The sequence below is a fragment of the Martes martes genome (assembly GCF_963455335.1).
Source record: "Martes martes genome assembly, chromosome: 7".
In the NCBI taxonomy this organism is placed as follows: Eukaryota; Metazoa; Chordata; class Mammalia; order Carnivora; family Mustelidae; genus Martes; species Martes martes.
Genome location: NC_137894.1, coordinates 12,303,060 through 12,330,694, shown reverse-complemented (window position 1 = coordinate 12,330,694; position 27,635 = coordinate 12,303,060). Strand labels below are relative to the sequence as shown.

The following is a 27,635-nucleotide window of genomic DNA, read 5'->3' as shown; positions in this document are numbered from 1 at the left end:
TCCAGGCCTTTCCCAAGTGTGCCCAGAAGTTCATGGGAAACAAAAGGGTGAGGAGATGCGTTTATATTTAACGGTTTTATGTCATCCACAGCTGCTCACCCCACAGGAAGTGGTGGAAGTAATAAACACTTTAAAAAGGGGACACTTTGTTCTTTGTTACACAACTGACGAGGGACAATAGGTACAGAGTGAAATCCTGGACTGCCTCAGAGTAAGACAGGGAGGGACTCTGAAAAGAAATATAAAGGTCATGTTAAAAAAATGCAAAACTTCCCCTACTGGGTCCCGATCATCCCTTTTTGTTAAACCGATGAGAGAGGGATTAAGGGAAACCAGCAGAGGGAGAGAGCTGACCCAGAATGCGGTAAAATGCCAACACATTCCAAATGTGTAGATAGTACAAAAATGCTAGGAGCATCTTGAGGGAACTGGAGGCTAGAGGCCCCTAAGATCCTCTGGGCTGAGGCAGTTAAGGCCTCGCTGGGCAGAGCACCTCCCTGTGACCTTGACAGGACAGAGGCGGAAAGGGCCTTAACTGATTGAGGCTAGCAGGGTGAGCCAAGTCAGTCTACAGAGGCTGCTGACACTAGGCATGTTCCTTGACAGAATGACGCAGGAGATGAATGGAGGGCTGACACCTTCTACCTCATCCAACATTTAGTTTTCAGTCCGTCCCTTCTTGTCCTGCTGACTGAGGTCCTCGTTCTGGGACAGATGGGGAGAGGCAGAGGAAGGCTTGGAGATGGGGAGAAGCTGACAGAACTGGGGGGTGGGGAGAGAAGGAGGGAGAAAGGGAAGGAGAGGGACTTGGTGGGGAGGGGGAGAGAGAGAAAGGGAGAGGGATGAGGAGGAGGAAGGGGTAGGGGAGGAGAAAGGTGGCAGGAAGAAGAAAGGAAGGAAGGAAGGGAGGGGAGGAGGGAGGAGGGGAAGGAAAGGAGGGGAGGAGGGAGGAGGGGAAGGAAGGGAGGGGAGGAGGGAGGAGGGGAGAGATGCTAAGTAAGGACAAATAAGCACTTCCGGTGCTGAGTGTATCAGGGCCCCTCTACAGGGCACCCACCTACCTTCTTGGACAGCTTGCGGGTATCTTCAACAAAGCGCTTTTCTTTGGGAGTAAAAGTCCTAATACTTGCTTTGACCTAGAAAGACATCATTGTTTTAAAAAAAAAAAGGCAGCATTTAAATGGACTTCATTCTTCTCTTTTTCTTGTTAATGACTGGGAAGAATGTGGAAACCAATATCTTCTGACCCTCAGGCCTTTGGCAGGGAGCTGAGGTGATGGAGGACACCCCTTAGTGTGTTCCCGGGGATCTCATTTCCCCGGCACACTCGGGGAGGTCAGACTGGATCCAGGGGACGCCAAGACTGTTGCATCCACTTTGCAAATCAGTGGAGGTATTTTAAACCCCTGCACAGGTTGAGTTCAGGAGGCTCTGGAACCAGTTTCTAAGACAAAACTTCCTTCCCATCAAGGTTTTGAACCATTTTTTCGCCAATAATACCTTGTCTGTGAAAATCAGTTTCCTGCTTATAAGAACATCTTTCCACAGAGAATCCCATTTCCTCTCAATTCTATGGAAAAATAAGTAGACGAGTCATCTGAGACCCATTTTGAGGGGGATAAACTGAGGCTCAGAGAGATTTTGTGGCTTGTCCCAATCACCGTACTGAGGAAAAGCTCAAAGAATAAAATTCAAGTCCCTCTCCACTCCATCGGATGGACAACTGGAAAATGGCACCACTAACGTATTTTCTCGGTAATGCTCTCTTCCCTAAAACTCGGGTTTTACCTGTGTGCACGGACTACGTACACAAGCGTTGCCAGAAGAAAACAGGAAATGCAGGGTCACTGATGGTAAAAGATGCCCAGGGGATTTCCTCGAAGGGAAAGCAAACTCAATGGGAAAGATAAGGACGTAACATCACCCTCTCCATACTGGAGACTAAAAATATAATAATGCCCCTGCCGTTGATTTTATGAATAATTCCTTAAATACGCTACACAGGAAGCAGAGTAGCATAGGAATCGCCGCAAAATCAGAAAGATGTGGATCTGTATGCTGACTCACTCATTTATGAGTAAATCAGCTCTTGTATTTAATTCCATTGGCTCATCATAAAATGGCATTCACGATACCTATTTACCAGGTTTATTGGGAGGATTAAATGCAATAATGTCAGAGCCTGGCCCATTGTAGGTGGCCACTAAATGGCAGCCATTCTTATAAATACCATAAAAACTCCATTACCCTACATTCATTTATACCGCTAACTGGATTAACCCGCGTTCTCCTTTGCGTTTCTGGAACCGGCTGCTGATACCACGGCATATGCATGGTCACAGCTAAGTAGGCCACATCACGGCACGCAAAGGAATCTCCTCTCACAACAATCAAATCACATGTGCACCGAGAATCAGCTGTGTTAACTCCCAATCTGGCTTCTGCCGGTTCTGCCCATTATTATAATTCCATATTTTAATCAAGTATCGTATAAATCATTGAAATCCAAGCCTGGACCCAAAGACTTGAAATCGGTGTCGCTCTAGAAAGCCTTGATAAAGGTCAGTCCCTCAAAAGATAATGAGGTAATGATTTTACGGGAAAAAAACAGTCTGGAAAATTCTATACTCAGATTGTTCTGGATCTTTAAATTAGATCTCCACTTTAAAAAAAAAAAAACAACAAAAACTGAAAGTAGATATTATTATTGATGTTATGAGTGTATTTATGCAAGGAACAGGTTACAAAACTAAACATAATAAATCCGTGCTATAAAAAACAGATTTTATGCCCATAGCTAAAGATGGGCAAATGATTATCTACATATTTTATAGTAAACTAAAGGTTGAAGATAGGTTTTAAAAACTCCTCCTTCAACTGTAGTTTCCAAATGAGAAACTACTTCTCTTGATAGTGTTGGATAGCAGGACACTTACCGTAACAATTAAATAACACGTCAGGGGTTTGAAAATACCTACCTCTGTCTGACTGCCAGCTGTGACCTTCAAGATTACTGGAAATAAAGCTAACAAATTTCTCGGTTTATTCTTTTTTCTTTTCTTTTTTTTTTTTTTACTTTTTTGTTTTGTTTTGTTTTGTTTTGTTTTTCCTTGACATTTAGATGTCCCGGGAATTAAATACCATCATTTCTACTGGCTCAAGGGGATTAATACCAGTTGAAAACTGGATTGTCCCACATTGATTCTAGAGTAGAAGTTCAAAACCCTGTTCTCTCTCTCTAGTGGCAACATGTCTGAAACATTTTACACGGATTTCAGATTTGAGTCTCACCAGGCTGGTCATCTTTTACTTTAGGTAGAGAGAAGCTGGGAGGTATGGCTGGTCCAACTAGACTCACCGGGTTATATATGAGGTCCATTTCCAAGTAAATAGCTCCTTTAAAAGCTTGTTCTAAATCTTTATTCTTCAACACGTAGCAATTTGGTTGTCCATCTCGAATCTGTCATAAACAACAGATAAAACACCAAATTTCTAGGGGGCTTAAACTAAACTGGCAAAGCTGAGACTGTACAAAGCACACGCAGATGAAGCAGATATGCAACAAATATTAAACCCATCATACATCAACTTTAAATTCTAGAATGCTATTAAACTGATTAGAGGATAAAGTAACAATCAACAGGGTAAAACTGGGTTATTAATGGAAAATCAGTGGTACAAATTATTAGTAGGTCTACATGGGCTTTCCTTCAAAAATCCCAGAGGTTATCCATTTTCATTTATTAAACATGATAAATATTCTACAAAATTCCTGGCCAGTACTTCTCAAGATTGCCAAGGTCATGGGAAAAAGGAAAGAGTCGGAAGCTATCACAGTTCAGAAGACAGAGGGAGATAAGATGATTAAGTGCGATGTGGTAGCCTGGCTTGGATTCCAGAAGAGAAAAAAAGACATGAGTGGGAAAACTGGTAATATCCAAATAAAGACCGAAGTTTAGTTAACGGTAATGCCCAATGTCCGTTTTCTTTTTTTAGTTTTGACGAATGTACCGTGGCAATGTGAAGAGTTAACATTAGGGGAAACCAGGTGAGGGGTATATAGGAACTCTAGAGTATCCCTGCAACTTTCCTATAAACCTAAAATTATCCCAAAATAAAGAGGTCATCAAAATATTTTTAAGAAAGGAATAAAGGAGCTGATTTTAAGAAAACAGTGTTTCCCAGCCATGGAGCAATGCAAATTAAACCCAGGAGCATAGCTGAAGGTGAGGTCAACATCCAAAGATATTTACAATGCACAGAACACTGAGAAGTTTTCACAATTTATTTCCTCTGATAGCCTCTCTCAGCCAGCAGGTCATATCACTTCCACACCCTAATCTGCCCGTGGACCCCAACGTGTAAGGCATCCCAGAAAAATACCTCCTGTACCATTTTGGAAATGATGTGGGTCCCCACAAAGTGTTCTCTTTCCAGATCTGAGAGCAGCCATGCTTTTATGAGTTCACAGCTCTCTATGTATTGATTAAACTTCGGTCTTATAGGAAGCATCCTTGTTAACTCCCAAAGGACATCAGCAAAACTTGAACTGACCAAAAGCTCCATTTGGGATTATAATGATTAAAGATTTGAAATAACATAGGAAATTTGAAGGCATGAAATTTGAGCCATATTTTAACTGACTATTGCTGTCACTTCAAGCATTCAGCACAAGTGTTCTTATAAACAGTGGTGGAAATGAGTTGAATAAGTCATGGGGGAAACAGAGCCATTCCACTTTACAAGGGAGAGGTCACCTTCCTTCCCAAAGTCACCCCACCTCTCAGATTGAATAGGTTTTAAACAGAAAGATGGTTTTCCTGGCCAGTGGCTAAGAGGAAGGGGGTGCCCCATAAAGACCTGGTTTCCTTCCTAAACGGTGTCCAAACAGGATTCTGAGCTTCCTCTTTTATCCACAGTCTCACTTAATAAATTGTGGGTGTTAAAGTTGAAAGAAATAAATACAAAAACAGCATGACAATTTGCCAACCTGACTTCAGTCCAGTTTAGCTGTGCCTCAACCCACAGTCATTGTACTGTTATCTTAAAATTTCCATGATTTCTTCAGGGTTAGGAAAGGTCAACAGAAGAACATGAAGTATCAGTAGAAAAAAATAAATTTTATAGTAATTTTTTTTTTGGTTTTTGATTTTTTTTGTAAACGATCTTTTCCTCTTTTTCAGTGTCCTAGTATTGTGTCAGCAAAACACAGAATCCACCCAGGGACACTAAATCCGTTATTAAAGCTAGAGATACCACATAGGCTATCGTGTTGAGTACTTCCATAGAATATTATCTTAAAACTTGTCAATTTTAAGTTTACACATTTGTAAAAAGTTTGAAAAATTACAGGAAGAAAAAAACCAAAAGTCCCTATGAACTTCCACAAATATCACAATTCCTTCCCCCGCATAGAAATTAGAAAGGAATTTGGCATGTATCGTGCCTCAATTTGTATTGAGAATTTATATTCATAAATAAGCCCTTGAAAAAAGTAATTTGAATTTTTGGCCTGCGTGAAACTGTGTTTTACAACCTCACTTGGTATCTATCAAAGTGATTTGATATTGTGTATATAGTATACAGATCTGCTTTTCTTTAAATTACTATATAATATTCAAAATAGGAACTTATTTGTTAACTGTCCAATTGATGAACATTCGGTTGACTCCAACTTCTGTCTGCTATAAGGAATATCTTTGGGAAAAGAGAAAGAGGACGGGAAAGAGGAAATACCCTACTTTGTACTGGGATATGTTTAAGTTAAGAGGAGGTCCATGTACTTGAATAGTTAGTATTATAATTAAACATTGAAATATTAAACAAAGGGACTATTTTTAGAAGATTTTCATTTTTCACAGTCTTTATGTATCTGAACTTCCAACACAAGAATACAGGAAAAAAAGTTTTGTAACATCTCAACTTGCCAAACCACATGTAAGAGCACCTATAGAACAGGAAAGGAAATCTAACCATATTTTTCCTGTCAAGAGAATTAGGCTTATCATGTATACTTAGAACACAGAAAACCACCTCTGGCCGTTTATGATTATAAAACCTCTGTTAAGTAGCAGGACAGTTAAAACACAGCCAAAAGAAAATTTAGAGCAAAGAATCTATATATACTTTCGTCTTTCAGGTATGAGATAGTCACTTAAATGAAGACTGAAACTTAATTTTTAGGTCTCTGTTGATCAAAGCAAAAAGGAATGATACAATTTTCGATCTGTGACAAAGGGAGGTCTCTAAGTTCATCTGAAGAGTCTTCTTGAGTTGACATTTGGGATGATTTAGTTTCACTCCAAGATAAGGGTCATTGAATAAAATAATAGACAATGTCTTTAACCTGTTACAAGAAAATTTTTCAGATTGACTTATCACACACATTTTTGCATGCCTGCCTACTCACAGAAGAGCACAGATATTAGGCAATTGTTTGGGGAAGGTACCTCTGCAGAACAGTAATATAGATCCAATATCATTAGAAATCTAATTCAACAATCAGGGAAATGGGCATTTGCATGTCCCTTTCTTTTCATGAACAATGTATCTACCAGAAAGCTTTTAGAAAGCGCGTGCTAACAGTTAATTCCTGGGTAAATGAGCCCGCGAATGCAAGAGTACAGGAAGTCTGTTCCTGAGTAATGATTCAGGATTCTGGAGTCAGAAGACAAGCTACAGAGAAGACAGTCTGGTTTAGATTTTAATCTGACCTGAAATCATCTTTAAACTATTCAATTTCTTTTTCTACTTAAAGGAATTTTAAATCTTCTTAAATATACTCTAGCATCATAAATATGATTAACTTTTTAAAAGTTGAGTGAATAAAATAATTTTTTAATCAAAAAGATACTACATTCATTTTTTAGAAGACAGGATTTTTTTAAATCTGCGTATAACAGAAGTTGGTTATGTGGAACAGGGAACAAAACTGTTTCCTCATCTCGAGCTCTCTTTAAAGAATTATTATTATGCTTTGCTATAAATTTCCTTATGACCAATTACCAACTGATGCAATAGAAAAGTTCATCAGAATCAATATGCATGAATATTGGTTTAGGGAGGGAAGATACATATTTAGGAGCAAAACCAAACTAAAGTGTCCTACTGATACCCCCAGCTCGACCCTCACGTGAAAAAGTGGAGGACATTTGGGTATAAACAAGCATGCCGCTCATCAGACACTTTTCTTTCCATGCAAAGGGGTAAATACTTGAACGTGACAACATCACGATACAACCGTTGGTCCCAGATGATGCACATACAAAATGACTCTCCAATAAAATGTGAAGAGGACAGACATGAGACTGGGTAAGAGGAAAATAAATACTCTTTACTTGGAAGGGATTCACATTCATATCCCTACTTGGAAGCAGGCCTGCTTCCAACGGCACGAGTTGCAAACAGCATGGGAAATTACAAAGCCCACAAGGTTATCATTTGCCTGGACATAAAGTCAACCACCAGTCAGTGGCGATGGTATTGAATTCATTAGCCCAGACCCTCTCCACGTATACTCTATCCCTCCTCCTTGTTGAGGCCATCCATTCCAACCAAAACCTAGCTCTGAACCTTGGAAATGGCAGAAAACACTGGTGTCCTCAGCATTTATCACCTCCTCTCTCTAAAATATAAGCTATTTTACGAAAGTAATATATATAATTATAAGAATTGTGTAAAATTTATAAAAAATGTTTAAGAATATAGTTTTTATAATGTTACATTTTTTTAAACAAGTAAACATGAATCTCTAGTTTTTAATGTACATTTGTATTTGCTTATCTTGTGAAAACAGGATTAGAGTGTACTGGATAAAATTAGGGACTCCAGAGGCAGATGAACTGAGTTTAAATTCTGACTCTGCCTCAGATGGGCTGAAAAACTTTGGACAATGTACATAACTCCCTCCGGTTCGTCAGTTTCCTAGTTTGTAAAATGTGAATAATAAAATGATATGTATCTCAGAGGTTGCCATGAAATAATCAGCAAAAAGCAGTAAGGAACAGTAGTAACAAGCAGAAATTGCTGGTTAAATAAAATCTTTTAGTCATATTAATTTATATACTTTTTAATCACTTGCCTTTTAGATTTAAAAAAAAAAAAAAAGACAGAGGAAACATTCCCCAATGCAATAACCAATTCTGGTACATAATATAGAATAGTTCTTCATCTTATTTAGATTATATAATTAACTTAACCAATCCTTCAATTTTTAACCATAAACACTGTGTTCATTTTATACATAACTAACTGTGTGTCCACGATGCATCCCCCAAAATAAATTCTTAGAGGTGGAAAGGTTGAGTCACAGGATATACCCATTCTTGTGGTTTGGGCCAAGTATTGCCAGTAAGCTCTCCTAAAATGTGATATTAATTTCTACTCCTAGGCTCAATGAATAAGCCTATCCATTTCCTTGCAACTTTGCCAACTGCAGGCATTTTATTTAATATACAGCAATTTCATAGGAAGAAAATGGCCTCAGGTTGTTTTAATATGTGTTTTTTTTTTTCCTCCAACTAATGAGACTGAACATTGTCTTTCGTATGTTTATTAACTGTGGGCCATGGTAGGACTGGGAAGCCAGACTTAGATTCAATTCCCATTTCTGGCATTTAGCATCTGTGTGGCCTTGAGTAACTACTGTATCTCTCCCAGGCTCAGCTGCCTCTCTAAAACAGACACCTAGCATATAAATGCTCAGAGATACGTGTAGATTAAATTTTAATCCATTTTATCAAAGCACCTTCTAACAAGACTTGTACCAAGTCACGTTCCCTCCAACAACATTGGAGTGGGTCCTTCGTTCATCATCACTGGTAAAGAAAAATGTTTACCATATTTGTTAATCCAACTGCTTCAACTAATTTGACCATTTACGTTATTACCACAAGGATGATGAAGATGACAAATTACATTGTAAGTCGGCACTGTGTGCTACTGTACTCACTTCACAGTCCTCAAACCATTCAAATCCTTACCACCGCCTCTAAGGCAGACATTATCGTTATCTTCATTCCAACAAGGAAGAAAGAGACAGAGAGGCTAAGTAACTTGTCAATAATCACACAGCCAATTAGGAGACAACACTGGGGGCCACCCAGGTGGTCTGGCTCCATCCTCTGCACTTTTAAGGACCATGATCACTACTGAGTAAGCAGGAGCCATTCATACATTTATTAGCTCGTTGGATTTCCATCTGTTTGAATTAACTTTTCTGTTAGATTGATTTGTCTCTTCCTTACAGATTAAAAAACAAAAACCTTCTATGTTAGTGATATTATCCATCGGTTTCTACACTGCACGTATTTTTGACCTTGTGTTTTAATTTACAACGGCAATTTCTGTTTTCACCGTGTTGCCATCTTCAGATTTTTTTTTTCCTTTATCATTCCTGTTTTTCATGTTGCTTATATAAGGTCTACCATCACTTGAGTTTGTTCCCAGTGTTTGACCTTTAATTCATGGCAAAATTGTGACTGTGTTCGATGTAACACAATGATGCATTTTTCCCTGATGACTAAGCAACTGACTTGCCCAGAACCCCTTACACAGTGACCACTTCGCTTATCCTTTTCCATCGTCTTTTTTTCATGTCTTTTTGTACAGTTCTAGAACTGTCCTCACATAGGTCTTAAGCATTATAGTTGTTCTTGTTTCCTGATGTTAGATTCTTTAATGCTTTAAGTGTTTTGAATGTTTTCCTACTGGGTAAGGCCACTGATTTTTTTTTTTTTCCTAAATTTTGATCTTGTTTACACCTCACTGACCTTTTTCTATTTCAAGATGCTGTTTATTAATTTCCTTTATATTTATATATAGATGATAGCTGACATCAGATACCTAATGTTATTTTCATTAAAATATAATTTCTTATAATAAATGATATATTAATAATATATAACACATATTGTTACTGTAATTAACATAAAATATATTTCTTATAATTTTACATTGGCTGGGTCTGATACAAAAGCTTATTTTAATATGTAAACATAGAACTTCATTAAATTTGAAATCTCTCTAATTGTTCAACAGTAAGTCTGAGATTTGTGATGATTTTGATAGATCATTGCAGTATTCACCAATCACTAATTTATTAGACTACTTTTTTCATAATCAGGAAAGGATGTTAAATTTTATCAAGTGCCCCTTTCACTTTACTGACATTGCCAAGTTTTTTTCCTCCCTTAATGTATTAATAATATAAATTACACAATTACATTTCTTAATGTGCTTTCATGGTCTTCCATGAAAGGTACATGATTTCCTTTTTTTAAAATCTGTGTTTTTTTTTAATATCAGAATTCTTCTAGTCTCACAATAAATTCACAAATTTTCTGTTTTCTTTGATGTCCTTAATCCATTTCAGTAATGTAAGAATTGCCTGGGCCCTTAAGGTTTTATAAAACTTGCTCATTAAACAATTTGAACCTGCTATTTTCTTATTTGGAGGAGAGCATGCAGGGAGAAAAGGGTGAAATTACTTGATGATTTTTTTCCTGATATTTCTATAATTATTTCACTACAGAATGCATTCAGTACCTGATATTCATGTTTCTCTAATTGTCATTTTTTTAAAGATTTTATTTATTTATTTGACAGACAGAGATCACAAGTAGGCAGAGAGGCAGGCAGAGAGAGAGGAGGAAGCAGGCTCCCCGCTGAGCAGAGAGCCCGATGCGGGGCTCGATCCCACGACCCTGGGATCATGACCTGAGCCGAAGGCAGAGGCTTAACCCACTGAGCCACCCAGGCGCCCCTCTAATTGTATTTTAAACATAATTTTTCTTGCTATTTTTACACATTAGTTTTTCCAAATGGGGAGCTTTATTGTATTTATAGTAACCTGGGGAGGTCTTAAGTCTCAGTAACACCCACATCCCCTCAAGTTATATCCCTATTGAAGTTTTCTTCCATATTCTTCAGTAAAATTTAGTTATGATTTTCATAATGATCCCCATATTTCTTATTTCCTTATTCTTCATAATAAATGCTTTTCTTTTTTTCATTAGCCTTGTAACTGGCCTCTCCACTTCACCAGATTTTAGAGAAACGAATACTTGGGTTTATCAGATATATAGTTCACGTATTACCTACAATTTTGTTCTTTTTTAAATCTTCATAAATTCCTTTCTAGCTTTCCTAGTTTTACTTAGTGTATCTTTTGTTGTGATGTTTAATTAATTTTCAGCCTTTGGTGTTTAATTATAAAAGCATTCAAAGTAAGGATTTCCTCTGAATAATACTTCTGGCCCTTATCCATAGTTTGTATGATAGTATTTCACTGCTAATTTCTAAAAAGTCTGTTAACTGTAGTTTTGGTATCTCCATTAGCTACCTGAGACTTTTTTCTTTCACCAACTGTTTTGATACTTGTTTCTTTTTTGTTACTAATTTATATTAATATTTATCAACACAATATAAATTGTGATCACAATATAGTTTCTGCCTTTTGGGGATCTTCTGAGGCATTTGTGAGCCCTCGACATGATCAAAACTGAAGCCCATAGGTATCTGAATAGAATATTCTATATATTTATGTATGTGTACATATACTACATTAGATCAAACTTACTGTTTATTCTCTAAAATTTGAGAGTCGCTGCTTTAGTAGGCCAAAACTTCATCTGACAGCTTGCTGAAAAAAAGAACATTCCAGGGTCTCATCCCCAGAAATTTAGTAGCTGTGGGATGGTGTGCATGAACTTTAACTTTCAGCAACGACTTCATGGAATTTGGACTTTCAAACAATTGGGCCTTTAAGAAACTCCACTTGACAGCTTTATTTTTTTGTTTCTGATTTTTTTTAATCTGCAAAGATAATATGATGGTTTTGTGTTTCTAAGCTGATAATCTTTTCTTGTATTTCAAATTTTTTGAAGATTTATTTATTTATCAGAGAGAGAGGGAGGAAGAGAGAGCACAAGCAGGGGGAGCAGCAGGCAGAGGAAGAAGCAGGCTTCCTGCTGTGCAGAGAGCCCGATGCAGGACTCGATCCCAGGACCTTGGGTTCATGACCTGAGCTGAAGGCTGATGCTTAACGACTGAGCCACCCTGGCGTCTCTCTTGTATTTCAAATATTTTTAATGCATATATACACGTCTATGGGACACTATTCACATAAAGATTCATGTCTGCTCTAAGTTTATTGGTAATGAAATCGTTTTTCGAAATAACCTCCTCTGTATGCTTCTGACTTCCCACTTACATGTAGGACTAATACTTTTGCCCATCCATTTCTGTTTTACCACATTTGAGGCACCTCGAAGCAGCAGCAGCTAGATTTTATTCTTTTACTCCATGTAAGAGGTTTTTCCATTTAATAGAAAAGTTTAACCCATTCAGCATTTGCTCAGATTTATACTTGCTACCTTCTTGTGCCAAGACATCAGAGGAAATCCATGCGGCATTCCTTCTCCCTTAGCCTGTCCATCCTGACCAAATCCATCCACCTTATATGCTACATATGGTTCACGGTAATTCCAGCATGTGAAAGGCACCCTTTCCTAGTCTCCAGGCCCATGGATGAATTTGCCTCATTTTATCTTTTTTTCCTTTATTTCAAAGGACATATTAGAGCAGGATTAGGCAGGGAAGAGAGTCGAATGTTTATGTTTTAGCCATTTTAACGTTTTTAGGTGGCTATCCATCCATAAATATTAAAATAAAATACAAACATAATTTGTTCTAATGGCCAAAATTTCAGCACGAACTTTTAAAAAAATATGATCGTGAAAATGTGTCCATTACAATATTCAAAACCTATCACAGGTGAAACGGGGCAAACACTTAATTGAAAATGCAAATGAAGATGTGTATGGACATTTATTTGGTACAAGCCATTACAGAAAATTTGTCCCATAAAATTAATTAAGTGAAGCTGTTCCTCTGCACGTGGATTCACAGAGGACGCGAAGGGCTGTACGAAGCCTGTGCTTCTGATCAGGAACTCACCTGCCCTTGGCCTGGCTTGCGCAGGAGGTCTCAAACTTGAATCAAAAGGTAGGACCTCGGGGCACCTGGGTGGCTCAGTGGGTTAAAGCCTCTGCTTTCGGCTCAGGTCATGATCCCAGGGTCCTGGGATCGAGCCCCGCATCGGGCTCTCTGCTCAGCGGGGAACCTACTTCCCCCTCTCTCTCTGTCTGCCTCTCTGCCTACTTCTGATCTTTGTCAAATAAATAAACTAAAAAAATAAAATAAAGTGTTCTGTAACTATATGTTACAATTATTATTTGAAAAAAAAAAAAAAAAAAGGTAGGACCTCAGGACACCTGGGTGGCTCAGTGGGTTAAAGCCTCTGCCTTCAGTTCAGGTCACGATCTCAGGGTCCTGGGATTGAGCCCCACATCGGGCTCTCTGCTCAGCAGGGAGCCTGCTTCCCCTTCTCTCTCTGCCTGCCTCTCTGCCTACTTGTGATCTCTATCAAATAAATAAATAAAATCTTAAAAAAAAAAAAAAAAGGTAGGACCTAAAAAAAAAAAAAAGTAGGACCTCCTTTTGATTCAAAGTCATCAAAAAAGACAATTTTTTCCTAGGTATTAGGAAATCACAATTAATAGATTGCTTTCCCTATTTTACAGAAAGCTGATTTTCAAAGTCTTCCTACGTGGGGCCATTCTGTAATTTCTGAGATGATAAACATATGTCTGCCTAAAAAGAAACGTCCTGGAGGAAAAGAACCCAGATTGATTTCCAGGACAAAAAATTAGGCTCCTTAACTGAGAATAGATGTGTTTAAATAAATATAAGGGAATCGGATAATATTTCAGAGGTAGTGTTTATGTAAATATCTTAAAACTCTAAAATATGTTTACTGTTTTCCAATGCACCCTTACTATGTTATTGATTAGAAGATATTTGGAGTTATGTGAAAATGGGCAAAAATTAGAAGTCTTCAGATGATAATACAGGCCAGTTGTAATTTTCTATTGTTTTTAATCATGAGTGACAAGTTTTACATATCTATATAGCCCTTGTTTTTTAAAGATTTTGTTTATTTGAGAGAGAGTAGAGAGAGAAAGAGAGAGAGAGAAAGAGCACAAGCAGGCAGGGAGAGAGGAAGAAGTAGACTCCCCACTGAGCAGAGAGCCCAATATTGGACTCGATCTTAGGACCCCAGGATCATGATCTGAGCCGAAACCAAGAGCCAGACATATAACCAACTGAGCCACTGATGTGCCCCCTCTATATAACGTTTTAAAAACCCACTATTTTATTAAAAAACTTGGACAGAAATGAAATACATGGAAGGATGACCCAGTGGCCTGGATTCTTACAATGCTGTATTATCTGAGCATATGTAAATGCTTTGAACAATTCACTGCATTAACAGATATACTGATTTTACAACATGGATTTTAAATGAGCCAATCGTCAGCCAGCACATTCACCCTGCTTTAAAAGACACAGTGAATTCAGATCAGGCTTTTCATTTAACAGACTGAAATGCACTTAGCACATTATCATTTTGAGACAGATTAAAAGTTAAAGTACATTCAATACTTTATACTTAGACATTTTGAAATGTAGTTTGCATTTTCTCTGAAAGTGTAAATCAAGTTTTAGTTTGTGACTTGAAGAAAATGTATTCTTGCAAAAAAGAAATTCATACTCTTCTCCAAGAAATACAATTTTTGTTTTTAAATAGAAAAGGAGGCATTATTGAATACTATTTCATATCCTATAAAGGCAACAGAGAAGCACTGGTTATTCCATTTTTATAATTCTCTCTCATATTAAAAAAGCAGAGAAATCAGACCGTCTCCTAAACGTGAAATATAAGAGTTCTCTCTTTGATGCTTATTTCTGGAGTTTCAGCCAATCCCTCCAGGAAAAGTCTCCCTCCCTCTGTAACTTGCTTCATACTGAAGCCAAAACTTTTCCTAGTCAACAGCTCTGAGAGCTCCATCCCCAGGCTAAAAGCCTTCAGGTTCTCTTTGCTAATAGAATAAGCCCCAGCCTCCCTCAACCCTTCTTGAGTAGCCCTCCGTCCTCCCTCTCCATTCTCTCTGCTCACCCGGAGCACCAGGCAACGAAAGCCCCTCTTCGCTTCCAGAAGGTGGCCTTTCTCTTACCCCCTGCTTCTCCACGCCTCCTCTACCCTCTGCTTGGAATAGCCTTCTTTCTTTACCTCCACCCACCAGTCATGAACAACACCAGGTCCCCTTCTAGGCCGGCTCAAACTCCCCACTTCCTCAAGTCCTCCTAAAATTAAATCTGTTCCTCCTGCTCTATGTTTTCTTTTTCCTTTTATGTAACACTTGATATTTCTGATCTTGCATAAGCCCAGAGAACAAACTGGTGGATGCTACAGGGGAGGGAAGTGAGGGATGGGCCAAATGGATGGAGGGAGTGGGAGGGCATCGCTTCCGGTTACAGAAGGAGTTAAGTCATGGGAATGTAAGGTACAGCATAGGGATTACAGTCAATGGTACCGTAACCGTGCCATCTGGTAACAGGTGGTAGCTACATGTGTCAGCACAACATAACGCAGACTTGTTGCACCCCTGTATTGTCCACCTAGGTGATATTCTATGTCAACTGTACTTCGATTGAGAAAAAAAAGCATTTTGGTCTTCTGTGTTCATTCCACAGGCATCACCCAAGATTTGGAAGTCTTCAACTCTGTGTCCTACCTGTCCACACTCTATTGCATTGAGACCAGTGGTTGCATGAAGAACATCTTGGTTCTTCCTTTTGGTCTCATATCTATTGAACAGGGGCTCACCGTGGCAGGAAAGCATCCGCTTAAGGTGCCCAGCTTGGACATGAAACTGCCCACTTCCAGCCTCTACTGCGTCCCAGCGCCAGGATCCTCGTGCATCTCAGCTCCCTCTTTTGTGAACAGCCACAATACTAAAGCATGCCGAATAAGGTTTTCAGAAAATTAATGATTTCACATATGATACATGCTTCACCTAGGGCTGGTTAGTGAAGCGTGATGCAAGATATTAAATAAAGACCAAAAAAAAAAAAAAAAGATCTAAATAAATGTGAAAACATACTCTCTAAATCACGAGTTGGAATTACTCGAAAACGGAATGATCGGTGAACTAATGAACAACTGAAAACCTGCCTCTTACAGATACTGAGGGTTATGGCATTTTTCCTATCATACTTCTAACTGCACTTTAGGTAGAGGGGCCCCCCGAGCCCCTCATGAGAATGTGGCTCAGGCCACACTGCCTTTAGGCTTTACGTGGTAGAGAACGGTCAGAGCTGGATTTATTTCTCTGTGTGCCACAGCCCTTTCATGTTAGAAACAGAGAGCATAGACCAAAGCAAGCACTCCCTGCCTTGACACTTCCTGTGGCTCCCCACAACACTAAGAGCCAGCCAAAGTCCTTCAAACGTTCAGACTGGCAGCGTCTTACCGCTTTCCCGTGACACTTCGTCCCTGTGTCCTTTCTTATCCCGCATTCGTGATTGTCCCCCCAGGAGACTCCATTCCATCCACACTGTCCACACCAATATGTCTGGGACTAGACATTCAGGGCACTGCCTTAGAGCCTTGGAACTTGGAAGCCGTCCTGCCTGGAATAGTTTCCCCAGAGAGCCACAGGGTTTTCTTTCTCACCTCCTTAAGTTCTCATTCAAATGCCCCCTGGAGCGAGGTCCTTCCTGGCCAGCCCACGGAGAAGTGCACCCCTTCCCCGGACATAATCTTGGAGCTTTGCTTTCTACAGGGTACCTTTCACCATCTAACATGCTGTCTTGCTTTTTGTGGGTGTCTTTGTTTGTTCTGTCTACTGACTCCTACAACCAAAAGATAAGTTCTGAGAGAGAAGATAACTTCACTGCTGTCACTGTTAGAGCTAAACTAAAACTAAACTAACTAAACTAACTCCAAAACGATGAGCAATGCCTGGCATAAAGCAGACACTCAAGAAATACTCCTCAAACAAATGAATGTATAGATCGTGGGCACCTTATCAGCAACCAGAATAAAGTTAAGGGGTTCGGGGGCTCTTTGCATTTAAATGAAGTTTTTCATAGAATCTTCTACCCTGCATCTTTAAAGATATAATGTGAAAACGGCATTAACTTAGGTCAGTGGTTCTCCACCAGGAGTGATTTTGCCCCTCCTCGGAACATTGGCAAGGTCTGCAGACATCTTTGACTGTCACTACAGTGATGGGTGGATGGGTCCTCCTGACATCTAACGGGTAGAAGTCAGGGATCTGCTGAACATCCCACAGAGCACAGGACAGTGCCCCCCACAACAAAGCACGATCCACACAAAAATGTCAACCATGGTAAGGCTGAGAAACCCTATACCTGATTTAGCCAGAGGTAATTTCTTAGATCTAACTCAACAGCATTGAGACATTGTACATCATAAGGGAAGAAGGGAGGGAAGTAAGTGGGTTAATTTGTTGGTATTATAGAAAACTAATTACACAAAACTTCTATACGTAAAACAGAGGGAGGTTTAAAATGACACCAAGCGGTGTTCACCCAGCAAGGAATAAAATATGTTACTACATATTTATCTATTAAAAACAAGAGGACAGGGGCACCTGGTGGCTCAGTTGGTTAAGCATCAGACTCATGATTTTGGCTCAGGTCATAACCTCGGGGGCTTCAGATCGATCCCCACATGGGACTCCACACTCAGTAAGGAGTCTGCTTGAGATTTTCCTCTCTCTCTCTCTCCCTCTGTCCCCCACCACACACACACTCTCTTTCTTTCTCTCAAAAATAAATATTTTTTTTAAAAATCAAGAGGAGAAATGTCTCTGTCCCATCCAAAAGAATTTGAGGAAAAGAAGAAACTGAATTGTAAAGGAGGGTCTTCCCTTTAGACCTCTCTAAAATTGTATTCCATGCTCTTGTTACATGTATTAATTCAGGAATAACTGACAAAGCTGCAGCCAAAAAAAAGGAGAGAGAGAGAGAGATCCCAAATTGCCGTCTCCTCCTGGAAAGTCGGTGTGGTCTGCTGCTGATGGCTCTGAGCATTTGGCAGGAGCCAAACTAACAAGGGAGAAGCTGCCCCACCCCTTCTCTTAGAGGAACAGTCGGGATAAGAGAACTTGGGGAGAAATTAACCAGGCGATCAAACCCCATAGAGATACTGAGAGATGTAGTGCTTCCCCCACTGTAAGCATCATGTAGCTCACGAGCTAGTCTAATCTCGTGGTTAGAGCACAGACTCTCCTGCTACAAAAATGTACTAATAGCTTTGGAGAAATAAGTCTTTGGGAAGAAGTAAATAAAGCCTTGTTGACTGATAAGACATGACATCTCTACATTGAAACATTAATTGTTGAGTGGAAAACTGAAATTCTCTCTTCTGGAAGAGTACATTTGGTACAAACATTAATGTCCCATTAATAGGTGAATTCAGATCCCAGCTTCCCTCCTTTGCCCATGTAAAGGTATCATGTGGTACTTTCTCATGTGATATCATAGGGTATTATTTCATTCAGCTCTTAGCTTACTCTAGTATGTTATCTTTTAACTAGACAACTGAAATGGCACTCTTTTTCCAAGAGAAGCTCTCTGCTCTCTTCCAGAAAGCATTTTTTGAGGTTGAAAGCAAATCCTACTACTATAAAGACAAATAGAACTTTTGAGAGAACGGTCTTCAGCAAAGCTAGGAAAAACTTTGCAGTTACCAGGAATTAATCTTTGAAGAAATGGGTAGTAAGGAGGTAATAAAGGGACATGTGTATGTTTTTCATTAACAAATGGAAAATCAGTTATAGATCTATATTCCTTGAAACCAAACAGAAACCCCCCTGAAAGACTAGTCAAAATGTTCTTGTTGGTTAAACCAATATTCAACTTCATGATTGTTACTTTATATCTGAAACTACTGAAAAAACTGGAAAACGTTAAGGAATAAAATAGTTGTTTCCTGCTATAGCTAGGAGGATCTTTTCCCCAGACTGACAAAGACAGAATAATTCTAGATCATAGAAACTTGTCAACTATAAAATGACTTACGAACTGGGTATTAATTACAGTAACTTACGGACAGCAAGGGAATGGCAACTTTTCCAAGAAAATCAGGAGGTTTATCTCCATCTTCATCAAAGACTGTCACTTCCAAAACATCATGGATATCTTTAACAGGACTGAAACAAGAAATGTACCATGTATTATATACAAAAATACACAAGTGGAGTCTGTTCCATGAAGATCTGAAAACACGGTTTCACTAATTAAGCCTGTACGTCCTTAGAGTATAAAACTACCATTTAATTAAATTCCAAAAATTAAATCAAACTGAACTGTATTCCCAAACCTTCCATCATAGAAGATTCAGACATCCATATGAAAAAAAAGTCAACTTTTTTTACTATGACATTTTCCATGTATACATGCACTCAAGGGTAGGACTATTAAAGAAACAGGAGGATAAAGAAAAAGAGACATAATGAGGAGGGTAAAAGGCCAGTGATTTCAAATAGGCAATAAGATTTTCTTTACATTAAATTAATGAAAAAATAAATTAATGAAGAATTCCCTTTGGTGGGGGGAGAAGGTGATCAAAATCACTATTTGCTGAGATCCATAGAAAGCTTTCCATTGTTGAAACACAAAATATTAAAAATCCCATGCATATTTAGAAACTTTTTTTTTATGTGGACCACAAACCAAACATCACCTATAACGAGTAATGGAGCCATGGATGTCGGCAGTGTTTTGAGCAAACAAGAAACTCTTTCATATGGCAGTTTGCAAACCTGCTCAGGCGAGTTAATCCACTTCTCATAGATCTTGGGAACTTTCTCTCATCAGTCTTTGAGTTTTCAGAGTATAGGTCTTTCACCTCTTTGGTTAAGTTTGTTCCTAGATATTTTATTATCTTGGTATAATTATAAATGAGATGGTTTTATTATTTTTTTCTTTCTGCTGCTTCACTATTAGTGCATAGAAATGCAACAGATTTCTGTATAATGATTTTGTATTCCACAACCTTAACAAATTCTTTTATCAGTCCTAGCACCCTTTTGGTGGAGTCTTTAGTGTTTTCTATATTATGTCATCTGCAAATAATGAAAGCTTTACTTCTTCCTAATTTGGATGCCTTGTATTTCTTTTTCTTGTCTGATTGCTGTGGCTAAGACTTCCAGTGCTATCGTGAATAAAAGTGGTGAAAGTGGACATCCTTGTCTTTTTCCTGTCCTTGAGGGAAAAGCTCTCATTTTTCCCACTGACTATGATGCTAGCTGTGGGTTTTTCATATAAGGTCTTAATTATGTTGAAGTATGCTCCCTCTATGAATGGATGTTACATTTTGTCAAATGTCTTTTCTGCATCTATTGAAATGATCATGTTTTTTATCCTCTTAGTGATGTGATGTATCACATTGCTTGATTTGCAAATATTGAACCATACTTGCATCTTGAGAATAAACCCCACTTGATTGTGGTGAATGTTTGTTTGTTTGCTTTTTAATGTATTGTTGGATTCCATTCGCTAATACCTTATTGAGGATATCTGCATCTATGTTCATCAGAGGTACTGGCTTTATAGTTCTCTTTCTTTGTGGGGATCTAGGTTTGGTCTCAGGGTACTGCTGGCCTCAAAGAATGAACTTGGGAGTTTTCCTCCCTCTTCCACTTTTTTGGAAAAGTTTGAGAAGAATATGTATTAACTCTTCTTTAAGTGTTTGGTAGAATTTACCTGTGGAACCACATGGTATTGGACTTTTGTTTGTTGGGAGGTTTTTGATGACTGATTCAATTTCGATCCTTGGGAGCTTTCTATTTGGGAATCATCAACTCTCCATTCAAAATATATTCATTCAGTTACAAGCACGGCATTTCTTCAGTGTTGTGAGGGCAGTGAACCACCATTTGACCCAAATCAACAGGTGCCTCCCCTTGATGGCCAGGTACCTCAGAGTCTAAAGCACACTAGGAAAGAGATCTAGCTTTCTAAATGCCTGAGTTTGAAAGACTGGACATGGTTTCTCTGCGGGGGGGGGTGGGGGGGGGCTGGGGAGCTGGTCTTTCAGACAAGCTGGAATACAAAGACACTTTGGGACTCTTTGAGGAATCACAGATAATCTATATTTTCCAAAAGACTCTGCCATAATACAAGCCTTTAGATATTACAATAATGCTATAACATATAAACCTGAATTTAAGGCAGGTCTTCATTTGTAATTTTCTTTAACCCAGGAACGAATTAGTCTGGATAAATGGAAGCGTCCATCTACTCACAGATTAATTGAGTTACTGAAAGATCTACTTTACAAATGCCTCCTATAACCCTAGCCCTTGCGGTTCCAAATGGCCTCTTCTATTATTAACACTATACTCTATAAAATGAAAGGATAAAAGGTTTTCAGAAGGAAAAAAACAATAAAATTCATTCTTTGCACATAAAAATGGATAGAAAGTTCCACTTAAGAGCCCCAGTCTGCCCCACACATATCAAGGATAATTGATCTCTAAGTTAAAAAACACTCCTTGATATTCTGGAGGCTTAAGAAAGCACTTACAAGGTAAAAACTTTGTTCCACTCGGGGTTGAGGTTTTTGTAGATGGTGTGTGTCTGAAGTCGGTCATTGCCTAACTCCAACAAGCAAAAAGGATCACTCTTTCCTGGAAAGAGAACACAGGACATTGGTCAAGGCAAAGGCAGTTCCCTGATCAGAGACAAATGAATCTCAGAAGTAGCAGAGGCCAAGCGAGTAAAATCCAGGCAGGTTTATATCAATAAAACTGTGCTTGCTGAAAGAGCAAAAGCGAGTGTCTCTTTCCAGCGACGCTTGTGAGGGAATTCAGGAAACGGAGAGAACCTGTTAGTTCGGGAACTGTAGCATACTTAATGGGCAGGGATGGATACACAACCCAGATGCAGCCTTGAGAGCCAGTGACCACAACAGGTTGCATAAAAGCAACTGTCAGTCTCACACATGAAAGAGTTGAGGTTTGTGTTGTTTTAAGATTTATTTATTTATTTGAGAGAGAGCAGGAGAGGAGAGAGGTCAGCAGGAGGGGCAGACTTCCCGAGCCCAATGCGGGACTCAATCCTGAGACTCCAGGATCATGACCTGGCAGCCGCCCAACCAACTGAGCCACCCAGGTGCCCTGAGTTTTGCATTGTTTTAATACAGAAGCTCCCGTCCGTTTCCTGCTTAAGTTCTCCTTGAGTCAACATAGGAAAGTGCTCAGCTGTGCTGGAAGCCTATGGTAACCCAGAGGCTTCTGCAAGGTCCAGAGAGAAGAGAGGAAAACCATAAACACAGCTACTTAGGAGCTAAAACCGCCCTGTGGGGGGAGTGGCCACAAACACATATGATCTGATATATTCAAATACATTATGAGAATACAGATGATGCTACATTTTTGCTGCTCATAAACATGCAAAAGTAGAATTCCACAAAGCAAGTCCAACGTTTTTATCTTTAAAAAAAAAAAAAAAAAGAGAATCTTAACCCTGACTTCGCTCATCTCACGTCTTCCTTTTCCACCCCACCTCATACATCCTCCAAAAGAAAAATAAATAAATAATAAAGTTAGAAAATCCAAAACCCAAAGTGGGACCTAGAAAGTTACTGCAAAAAAAAAAAAAAAAATGCTCTCCCCTTTCCTTGGGTTTGACAGTGGGATCTAGAATCGGAACTGTCAGGGACAGAATGGACGGCTCTATAATGTCCATACAACAGAACACATTGCCTGCCTCTGCGGTACAAGGATGCTTTATGAAGCAGTGCGTACTAAATTAATTGGGGGCATGAGGACAGATGTTCTGCCAACAAATGGCCAAGGAATCACAAGCCAGGGTCTAATGCTGTGAGTCCTTGGGCTTCTTGACCTACTGGCCTACCGTTCAAGTCATGGCACCTACATTTAATTAACTTAATAACCAGGAGCTCTGAGGTACAGCACATCAATAGACAGACTGACAGGTGCAAGAGACTCCATGAAGATTCTATGTCAAAAATAGAAAAAGAGGAAGAACAGATGCATGATGAAGGGTATTAAACAGGAGATTCTGTTCAACTGACTAGTGTTCTAGACACATAGATGCCTGGCCAAAGCTTTTAAGCCAATGCTGTGATCTCAGTGGCCAGTAGGCAATGACCAAGTCATGGACATAAATGAAGGAGTTGGGGTTGTCAGTTATAAACATGGAAATGGCCCCTGTCTCAATTTAGCGAAATAATATCATCAAGCACCCAGGCCCTAAATGCCAGTGCTCAGAAAAGAAGGACTGGCTTTTCACCTTCTGTCCACGCAAGGACGCTCTGACCTCTTCTCCAAACCATGCGACAGGAACCTCTCCAAATTTACAAGGGGTTTCAGAAGCTGGGCAGCCACAGTCAAACCAACACAAAACCCATTCCTCGGCATCTCACAAAAAAGCCTTGATTGCTTAAGGCAAGTAAGCTTTACTCTGGGGAGTGTATGTTGCAGGGCAAGGGGGTAGGCTCTGGGAGGGGAGGAGCTGCGGACAGAGGAGGGCAGGTTTGCTTCTTTCAGAGCCAGAAGCACGGACAGAACATGTGCTCCCCTCTTCAGGCTCAGGGAGAGGACGCCGGCTCCCCCGACCCGGCACTGAAGCAGCCACTTAACCATTTGTCAGACTGTTAGTAGGTGTCAGGGCTACTCCTCCAGGACCCCAACATGACATGCCATCAGCACTCCCTCCTGGGAAACCATCTGACACTTTTAATGAAAGCCCTGGGGTTCCTCCACAGCAGGGCCGAGCCGCGGCCGGTCCTGTTCACGCACAGGTGGGCTGGAGCTGTGGCCCCCTCCCTCCCGAGCCAGCACACTCTTAGCTGTCCCAGCTAATGAGGAACAGATTTCCTTCCAGAAACCAGGAACTTCAGTTATGCGTCTCCAAGGAACACACGGCACCAACTCTCTGAAGGTGATTCCGTCAAAGCTCATTAAAATGCTGCATTTATTAATATTACAATATAAACAGGCAGAGAAGAGGAAGGAGAAACAGAGACATTAAAACATGGACAGAGTCACTTCTCTGCACTTTATGGATTGCTTTCTTTCCCTTAAAAGGTCCCGGATAAAAGGGGATTTTCTAGAATTTAAATAATGAATACATTTATTGGAGATAAAGATGACGTCCCATCATAAATGAGATGTCCCGATGTTCTCCCAATGGTACTGAGCAAACAGCACCAGACAGACTGACATATACACACCTGGGTCTGCGCTTTTGGTCTCTGGTCCCCATAGTTCTCCAGGTGAAACAGTCAGATGACCTCCCGTTCCTCCGGGTGGCCTGTCACCCTCCGGGTGGCCTGTCACCTTGACACGGTTACATCACTGGCGATGTAAGCTCACGGACCTGTTTAGCACGTTGCCCTCAATAGGCTTTGCTACTTTCCAACACCACTTTATAATGCATTTCTATTCCTTGGATGGCAAGTAGAGGTTTCTCGTTGAAATAATTTTACTTTTATGTCAGTTTCAGAAATTGAATGGAAGTAATACACGTACTGCAGAGGTCCTACCACTCATCTGACAGATGTTTTTTAAGCACACACTCTGCTCCTGGCACTGAACCAGGCCCTGATGGACACAGCCCACCGAGGCATGACTTCTAAGGGACTCTCATAGCAATCTCTGCATTTCAGCAAATGCCACCTTTCCAGTAAAGACCTTCCTTGTGCTCCCTGTCCAGAGACTGCGTGGCTCCCGTTCCTGCTCTCCGACTGTGTGTTTTCCTTACATGTCTCATATTCCACATCTGCACATTACTGTTCCACATTCAGTCCTGTATTTCATTTGAGGGTCTGACGCAGGCACAACCGAGGTGTGCATACCCCTCCCTCCCCCAGGGAAGAGTGCCATGACCCAGTGACAGGGTCCGGCGGGATCTTCATGGCCAGCGCTAGCTAGAGGGGCCCACCGAGCTCCTTCTGCTCTAAGCAGGTAACCAGGGATTAGGCAGCTTCTCATTCAGTCCTCACATCATCTCCAAGAGGTGAGGGATGTTCATGCCATTTTGCAGAAGAGGCACCTAAAGTTCAGAGAGATTCAGTGTGGTTGGTCCAAGTCCGAGAAGATCTCATCGTGCAAATGAATCTTAAAGCAGACCTCACTGGGCTAGCAGAAATGGGTGGGTTAATCTTGAGGAGATAAGGACAGAGGAGAGCTTTAAATCAACAAGACAGACAGACACGCAGAGAGATACAGATATATAGTGGCAATCATGACATGTGGGATATGGATAAATAAATGCTGAGATGAGCTTGAAGCCTTGAAGGCCATGACCAGTACTTTTCATTTAAATGCATTTCTTTTATGCTCATCCAGCGGCCAAGAGCCACCGCAGACCGTGGGCACGGGGGCAGGACTAGAAGAAAGAATTTCCAGAGGAAGATAACTTCTGAAGCTAAGCTCGGAGCATCACAGCGCAGACAAGCTGGGAAGGGGGGGTAGGGCAGGGGGCAATAGAGCCACGCCAGGCTGAATTTCTACAAACTCTCCCTTCATGTTTTGTTTCCAACCACATGCTTATAACCCTTACTAGAGCACACAGGAGCAAATTCTAGGTGCTCATCTGAAAATCTGTTCTCTGACAATTTACCCCACATGTCCCATCCTGATCTATCCCCTATTCCCAAACCCTCTGTCGAGGTTGGTGTGTCTTTCCCCCACTCCCGACCAGCATGCAGAGATGTGGGGCTCAGACAGCCTTCCTCCACTGCGTGTGGGATGACCGAGTCTCCCTGCAATGCTCTCTTAATCCCTGATCCCAACCCAAAACACAAAAGCCAATTAGCCTCCAAGACCTAGTTCAAGATGTATCATCTTCGCAGAACTTTCTCTGCAACCACAGGCTCTCAGGAGCCTTCCCTTCCCACCCCCCCCCCAGCTCCTATGATGATTGATTTGAAAATTATAAGGCCTCAAATGAAAATTAAAAGGCCTATGACGTGCCTGCTCCTTGAGTCAACAATTACTTTATGATCCCTGTAATGTGGAAAACACGGTGGTGGGAGCTAAGAGGGATCTTCGAAGAAAAACAAACATGGATGTCTATGGGTGCTGGGTCTAACTTTTCAAGAATGTCCTGCCTTCCCGAGTGGCTGCAAGCTTCGGGAATCCATAGAATGGCCTCTGTGGGGTCACCCAGGTGAGGACTTGCTCATGTTACTGCTGTAGACATCCAGAGCAAGGGGCAGACAAACCTGTATTAGGACTACAAGATCCACAAAGGACAAGAAGGACTTAGTTTTGCTGAAGTGTTATTGAACTAAATTTCTGATAGTCTACTCTTCTAACACAAGCACAGAACATATAAGAACTCATGACATAATGGGGCGCGTGGGTGGCTCAGTGGGTTAAAGCCTCTGCCTTCGGCTCAGGGTCCTGGGATCAAGCCCCATATCAGCCTCTTGGCTCAGTGGGGAGCCTGCTTCCCCCTCTCTCTCTGCCTGCCTCTCTGCCTGCTTGTGATCTTTCTTTCTCTGTCAAATAAATAAATCAAATCTTAAAAAAAAAAAATTAAAAAGAACTCATAAGAATTTTTCTTCTAATTCCATTCCCGTCGCCATTCAGGTTCCAAAAACGAACAAAAAACAAACAAACAAACAAACAAAAAACCCAAAACATAAAACCACCATTACCCACTGCACTGACCAGACATCTCCCTGTTTCCACTGAGGCACCCTCAAAACCCTTGCTCCTCTAGGCACATACTTTCTTCTGTGTTTCAGAAAAGCCCTGCAGGCTCTGAGACCTGCTGTTCCCTCATTTTAAAAGGCTTTTCTTTTACCTCTGCCATGCTAACTCATCTCTGACATCTCAGGGACAGTGTCGCTTCCTGCAGGAACACCAGTCAGGTGTTCCTTCCCTGAACCTTGACACGCTGTCCTTGACCTTAGGAGTAGAACTGCCCTTACACCTGCCCCTTGAACAGCAGGCATTTCAACGATGCACGTCCTCTTACATGTGGATTTTTTTTAAATAAATGATACAGTACAATACGGTAAAATGAGTTTTCTCTTCCATGGTTTTCTCAATAACATTTTCTCTCGTTTATTGTAGAAATACAGTACATAACACAGATGACATACACATTGTGGTACTCGACTGTTTATCTCACCAGTAAGGCTTCAGGTCAACACTAGGCTATCAGTAGTTAAAAGTTATATGCCAAATTTTTGCCAATTTTTAACTGCATGGACTATCAGTGCTTGTATGCCCCACATTGTCCGAGCATCAGTCGTAGATGCTATCGGTTTAATTGGTCATTTCATGGGAGACCAAAGACCAATTCCTCTCCCCATGATATCACCAGAGCCTACCAGAGCCCCTCTCATAGAGCAGGTATATTTGCTAGATAAATTAAGATAATTAACTACTAAGCGCCCAACTAATAAGATCAAAGTGACTCCTTTTGTTAATTCACAGAACAGAAACGAACCGAGTTCATTCACTCTCAACGTACCAGTAAGTTCAAAACTGCTAAATCTTACGTAGACCCCCAAACTCTGCCGTGAGGAGAGACCCCGTTCTTTGGCAGACTATTAAAGCAGATGGTGAACCAAAGACAGATTTATACAGTTTTTGATGTGTTTTTAAAAAGTTGGTCTTTATTTGAGCTCCGCTATCCAAGAGGTTCTCAAGGAAATTAAAAGCATTCAATCACTATTGTTAAGCTTTCTAGAAATTGCAGTTACAGCCGTCCCT

General features: G+C 40.3%; 1 protein-coding gene across 6 annotated transcripts in view; it reads right to left on the bottom strand.

Moving 5' to 3' along the window:
- MCTP2 (multiple C2 and transmembrane domain containing 2) overlaps positions 1 to 27,635 on the bottom strand; it is a 237,150-nt gene that overhangs the window by 78,431 nt on the left and 131,084 nt on the right. For all 6 annotated transcript variants that reach the window (XM_080808083.1, XM_080808085.1, XM_080808086.1 and 3 more), the window contains 4 exons: positions 21,464 to 21,566; positions 18,983 to 19,085; positions 3,359 to 3,460; positions 1,062 to 1,136 (listed from right to left, as the gene is read on the bottom strand). In XM_080808083.1, coding sequence (XP_080664209.1) covers positions 1,062 to 1,136; positions 3,359 to 3,460; positions 18,983 to 19,085; positions 21,464 to 21,566 — 383 coding nt within the window. The remainder of the gene's footprint in view (positions 1 to 1,061; positions 1,137 to 3,358; positions 3,461 to 18,982; positions 19,086 to 21,463; positions 21,567 to 27,635) is intronic.